At 40.5% G+C, this 6,044-nt stretch overlaps 1 protein-coding gene across 1 annotated transcript in view; it reads right to left on the bottom strand.

Moving 5' to 3' along the window:
- Nucleotides 1–1,318: 1,318 nt before the first annotated feature.
- Nucleotides 1,319–6,044, bottom strand: part of LOC105887965 (leukocyte elastase inhibitor-like) — a 7,766-nt gene continuing 3,040 nt past the window's right edge. The window contains exons 3-6 of the mRNA XM_023518877.1: nt 5,970–6,042; nt 4,754–4,896; nt 4,503–4,670; nt 1,319–2,657 (exon numbers count right to left, since the gene is read on the bottom strand). Of these exons, the coding sequence (XP_023374645.1) occupies nt 2,253–2,657; nt 4,503–4,670; nt 4,754–4,896; nt 5,970–6,042 (789 nt within the window). The 3' untranslated portion in view covers nt 1,319–2,252. The remainder of the gene's footprint in view (nt 2,658–4,502; nt 4,671–4,753; nt 4,897–5,969; nt 6,043–6,044) is intronic.

A 6,044-nucleotide genomic window follows, 5' to 3' on the forward strand; every position in this document is an offset into this window, starting at 1 on the left:
GAGTCTCTTATCCTTCCTTTTTGTATTTTCCATCCTTTTAACTTTAGAGGGTTTTATTTACTAAGTTAGTCTTTTGGGAAGAAACTATGAATAATTTCTTCAAACTTGCAAATTCTCTCTTTAGTTTTCTAATTTTTCCTTAAGTCTTACATGAGTTCACTTGTTATTATATTTTTGAGCCCTAGAATTTCTGTCTTATTTTCATTCAAATATCCAGTATCTCTTTTAAGTTTCCAATTACCTGCTGAAGTTTTTCCTGTTTTCTTTTGTCATCTTGATCACAGAAAACAGTGTTGTTTTATGACTTGTATATGATGATTCTAATATTGGGAGCCCCTGTGCTGTTTCTATTCTCTATCTTTTGTGCTGGCTTCAGTTTACGTTGCCATGGCTCCTCAGCTATCTTTGTGTATATGCTGGGGAGTGTATTGAAAAGCTGATTTTAAACATAATTTGAGGTTTATGGATAATTTTCCCCCAGAGATAATTTTGTTTGTTCTGCAATATACCTGTGGGTAGCAGCAAACTGGGATGAATGTAATCCAATTCCAGAAACTGGACATTTCTAGACTGTCCAGTGACTTGTAACAGAGCCGCATTCTAAGCTGGTTCACGCATACTCTCAGGGTATAGCTCTTAGAGTACCAAACAAAAGCAGAGGAAGTATAATATAATGGGACCCCCTACTCTATCCAGCCTTCAAGATTATCACAATCCATGCTTCACTTCTCCTTTCCCTTTTTCAGATTGGTGAATGCCCCTGGGACAGAAGTGCCCCCTGTTTCCAGATTCGCCTTTCTATAGGTCCAATTTCTTCCAGATCCTAGTTCAGTAATTCTTCATGATCATTCTTCACTTGTTATTGGCTGATATTTATTTATTTATTTTGGCTGGGGCTGGGTTTGAACCTGCCACCTCTTGCATATGGGGCCAGTGCCCTACCCTTTTGAGTCACAGGTGCCGCCCCTTTATTGTTTTTTTTATTTTTTTATACTTGCCTTCAGAGGCCTGAGTTAACTAGTTCACCATTTGAACTAGATGCTCTCACATAAAACATAAATTGGATTCTAGTCTCTGTTCTGGAACTTTCCAGCTGTTTTGAACTTCAACAATTTGCTTATAGTCTACAAGCCCATTTCCTCATGTACAATTTGAGCAGGGTCTCTGGGGCTCCTGCAAATCAGTTTCTATATGCATGATAGGCTGTAAATCACACAGTGAATTTTAGGATCAGGAGTCCAGGGGAGAGTTACAGAAGGTAGTGAGTAATGCTTTCCATTTTGATAGGGAGAAACAAGAGGCCTGACATCAGTCTGGCTCAAAGAATCTTAGGAAACTTTATTAACTCCCAATGCCCACCAGCCTTGCAGGAACAAGAAAACAGAGCATTTCAAGCCCCATTCAAAGAAGTACAATGGACAAAGTCAAAAAGCCTCCAACCATATCCCATTACAGCCTTTCACAAAGCCATCCCATCACCATGACAACATGCATCCTTGAGAGAAGGCAAGAGCCTCAATCAGAAAACACACAGGAAGACAGTTAACAGTGAAATATTCGCAACCTTTTGCTCAGCAGTTTCTCCTACTAGAATCTTCTCTGCACAGTCTCTTGGCATCTTTTACTGTGAGACACCCACTTCTTCACTTCATTTGCTCCTACATGGACTACATATTACACATAAGGAACAAAAAATGGAATACAGGTCATGACCAGGTGGCCTTTTAATTGAACAGTTTAAAAACTAGAGGGCTGTAAGAGAATACTAATCCTGCAGAGCAAAGGACAGGGACTTTGGGCAGGGCAAGTTTGTCTTTATAATCCGGGCCCTCAACTGGGGCACTCTACTATATTGAATATTTTTTTAAATTCTGCCTTCAACAGTCAGGGTGTCTTACCAAAATTCTAGCTGTAAAATGAATGATCATTTTGTCAGGTTTTCCCATGGCTATTAGGAGCGTACAGCATTACTACATTGTCAAGAATCTAAACATCTGATTTATTCTTTTTTAAAAAACCCGATACATTCAAAAGCCATCACTGGGTTTTTTCAATGTACAAAAATAAAAATAAGCATCTGTGCCAAAATTCATAGGTTCAAAAAGCCAACAGGGTTGAACTTACAAAGAATATTCAAGATTTGTTTCTGGAAAGTAGTTTTATTGGTAAAAAGATATAGGAAAATCATCACCATGGAAAACCAAGGTAATAAAGCTCTAAGTTTGATCTTGTATTGACACAGTCTCTTTCTTCTATGGGGAAGAATATCTGCCCATGAACAGGATGCTGGCTGAGGGATTGTGCCGAATAAAGAAAAGGAACGGACGGTCGGCAATGAAAGTTTCCCCTGGAATCAGCATACAGAAGGCAACCACCCCTGCTGTTGCAGCCGCTGCCTCTGTACCCTCTTCATTCACTTCCACAAAGGACTTGTGGACAATTTTTGATATAAAAATATCTCTGGCTCCTGACATGCCAGACAGATCAGCCTTGCTGCCATTGAAGAGGTCCTCCACACCCAGGCGGGCGAGGTTGGTGTTGAGGACGTAGCTGTCTTCCAGTTTGAACCGGGGCAAGCCAACATTGACTTGAGTGACTTCCAAATGCTCAGGTTTGGTCCACTCATGCAGGTTCTCCCAAGTCAGTTGTTCTTCAATCTGAAATTAGAATGTGGAGGAAAAGAAGAGGTGAAATCACTTTTATATAAGGCAATAAGGCATTATTTAAATGAATGGGCCCATAATATTAGTTGCTAGTTTCCCTCATGCTTTGTGCCAAAACAGATTCCATCTGGAGGATTCATTTCTTTCTCCAACTGGGGAAATAGACAGAGCTGTGGTTCAAATCATCCAGGGTCCAAACATAGAGACTTTGGACATGGGGTACATCATCCATCCTCCCCACCCATCCACTCACCCATCCATCAACCCATCCATCCACCCATCTAGCCATCTACTCACCTGCCCACCCATTCAGCCACCCATCTATCCATCCACCTAGGACCTGCTAAACCCCTACTGCAACAGATTACTATGATGGGCTACAAGAGCTATTATTACCCTAACTGGCTAAGTGGTGCTATGGGAAATTCAAAAGCCTTCTATTTATTCCAAATCCCAGCAAGCTGAGGTTATCTGTGAACCTCACTGGAGCTGAGGTAATGTCTAATAACTTTAGCTCTTCGGTAAAAATTAAAAAGGCAGATGATGCACTCAATCTAGCTTCTGGTCTAAAATACAAATAATAATTTCACCTACCTTACAGCATGTTGTGAGCATTAAATGAGCTGATAAACATAAAGTGCTTGGCACATAGTAAATGCTAAATAAATGTTAGCTATTATCATTATTATCATTGTTATTGTTATTATTGCTAGTGCACTGGAACAGAACCATCGTTCCACTTGTTCTACTAATGCTGATAATCCCTTCCATGAGGCTAGAGATTTTCACTTTATAATTAAAGACTAATGTGGCTTGGGGCCTATATCTCAGTGGCTAGGGCGCCAGCCACATATACCGGAGCTGGCAGGTTCAAATGCACCCTGGGGCCACCAAACAACAATGAAAATACAACCAAAAAATAGCCAGGTGTTGTGGCAGCACTTGTAGTCCCAGCTACTTGGGAGGCTGAGGCAAAAGAATCACTTAAGCCCAAGAGTTTGAGGTTGCTGTGAGCTGTGACACCATAGCACTCTACCCAGAATAGCAGCTTCAGACTCTGTCTCAAAAAAAAAATAATTAAAGACTAATACAAACATACAACTGAAGAAGGACCACACTGATTTCAACACCTGCTCTCTACAGGCAAATGACTACTATTAGATCCCCTTCCTGGTAGCAAGTTGAGTTGAGAAGCAGGCAAAGGAAAACCACAGAGCAGGCTAGGGTCACTGAAGGAAAACTGTAATCCTCACAGGTTTGCCTGCTTCTAACCCTGGAAAGAAATCCAACAGCTTTGAAATTATATACAATGGAAGCCTCATCAGAGTTCATTTAGGAAATAACCTAACATGTCATATGAGTCTTTTCCTCTATCACGTACCTATTGGAAATGTAATCTCTCTATGAATTGTGGTGACACTGAACAGAGTAACGATAGGAAGTTAGAGTCTATGATGAACTGTATGCTACAATGTTTGGGTTTTTAGGTGTCTCTCCTCAGTAAAATAATCCTTATCCGACTGCACTGTCCTCTAATGTAAATTCAAGAGCCTTCCTCCACCTGCTGCTTCTCAACATTACATTTAGTATAGATCTTCAGGTGACCCCATCACAAGTGACCACTGAACAGAAGTAGCTGGACAGCTTTCTTAAAATGTTAAACTTTGGTCATGAGAGCAGTAAATGAGCGGTGACATTTACAAAGGAATAACAAAGGATTGGAAAGGAAATGTCAAGTAACATCAGTGAACACCTAACAGGCACCCATGGTGCAATACCCACACGGGAAGAAGCAATGTAACAACAGGAAACACGAAGCATGAGACTCAGGAGCGTTACCTTCTTCAGACCTGTCGAGTCATCCTGGATGTCGTCGGGCAGCAGAATGAGCATGCTCAGCTCCTTGCCCTGGTAAGGCAGTTCCAGCACATGGGTCTTAAGGTCCTCGATGTAGCCAAATGGAAATTTTTTCTCCTGATACATCATTTTCACTGTTTTTGTGTCTTTCTGAACAGTTAAAAAAAATCACTGAAATTATTCTCTACATTCTTGTAGAGCAAAGAGTGATTTCGGACAGTTACTGTACTCACCTTATTCAATCTGAATGGTGCATCGGCTGTGGCTTCTTTCAGGAATTGATTCTGCCAGTTTCCCTTGAAATAGATGGCATTCACTAACACAAGCTTAGTCATGCTATCAACCACACCTTCAGCCAACAGTTCTGGAATTTTCCCTAAAAAATAAAGTAAGCTTTTAAAAAAAATCTATAGTGAAATTCCAAACTTGAACAGACAATTTATTAGGACTCAAATGCAATTCAAAGGCATACTTTCTATGTAATTTTTATTTAACATGATATTAAGTTAAGAAAGCCCTACAGACAGGTCTCTACAGGTAAACCCATTTGTGAGACAGACCATGACAATGCACAAACTACTCCAAGGAACTAATACTTTAAATAAGCCAAATATATATTTAAAAAAATAAAAAATAAATAAGCCAAATATGCAAAAAGACTACAGACAGAAAAATTCCCCTTTTCTGGAGTCAATGATAAACAGTGAGCCTTATTTTGTAAATTCTTTTTCAGAAAAAGAAGTATGTAACAAAAATGTTTTTAGTTGCTAGTGAATTGTTTCTTTAAATCTGAGGAGGGGATGTTTGCTCTCACAAAAAAAGATTTTAACAGACACCCAAAAGGTAGGACAATTACTCCTCTGAAACAAAGGCCCACAAGCAAGGCCAGAAACAATTCCTGCAGTGGAAGCCCCGCCTTCTGGAGGTGTGGTGACTCCTCCAGGGACCACCTATGAGGAGGAGAAGCAGTCAGTGAACACTGAGCCCTGAGAGTGAGTCAGTCCCCACCCACCATGCCCCATTTACTGGACAAGATGTTGACAAGAAATGTTTATGGCCACGGCAGTTTAGGCATACTGATTTCACATACTCTATGAAATTCTACACTATTTCTTTCCCTATGTGTGTTCAATTATTTTCCTCAAGACTTTTATTTATTTTAATCTACTTCTAATGTTAGTTTTAACTTTAAATATAGTTTGGGGAAGCTTATGGAGGAAAAGGGACTCATTTGCTTCAGTTAGTTTGTTAGTTTCCAACCCGATGATTCTGTAACAAGTGACAGCTGTCCAGCACGGGGCAGGGCAGACCTCACATCCAGGGAGCACCCCCTGACTGCAAACATGCATGAGTGAGACTAGGTGGGGAGAATAAGATGAAGGTAGGGACAGTGGACAAAGGAAAGGAATGAGCCACCCACCAGATTCCACTCTGCCCAGTATCTCCTACCTTCTGTCTGTCCTTTGACCCACTGGTTTATGGTTTTCCTTGCATCTTCATAGGCATTCTGAAAATCTACACTGG

The sequence above is a fragment of the Otolemur garnettii genome, unplaced genomic scaffold (assembly GCF_000181295.1).
Source record: "Otolemur garnettii isolate 467f Iridium unplaced genomic scaffold, OtoGar3 scaffold00149, whole genome shotgun sequence".
In the NCBI taxonomy this organism is placed as follows: Eukaryota; Metazoa; Chordata; class Mammalia; order Primates; family Galagidae; genus Otolemur; species Otolemur garnettii.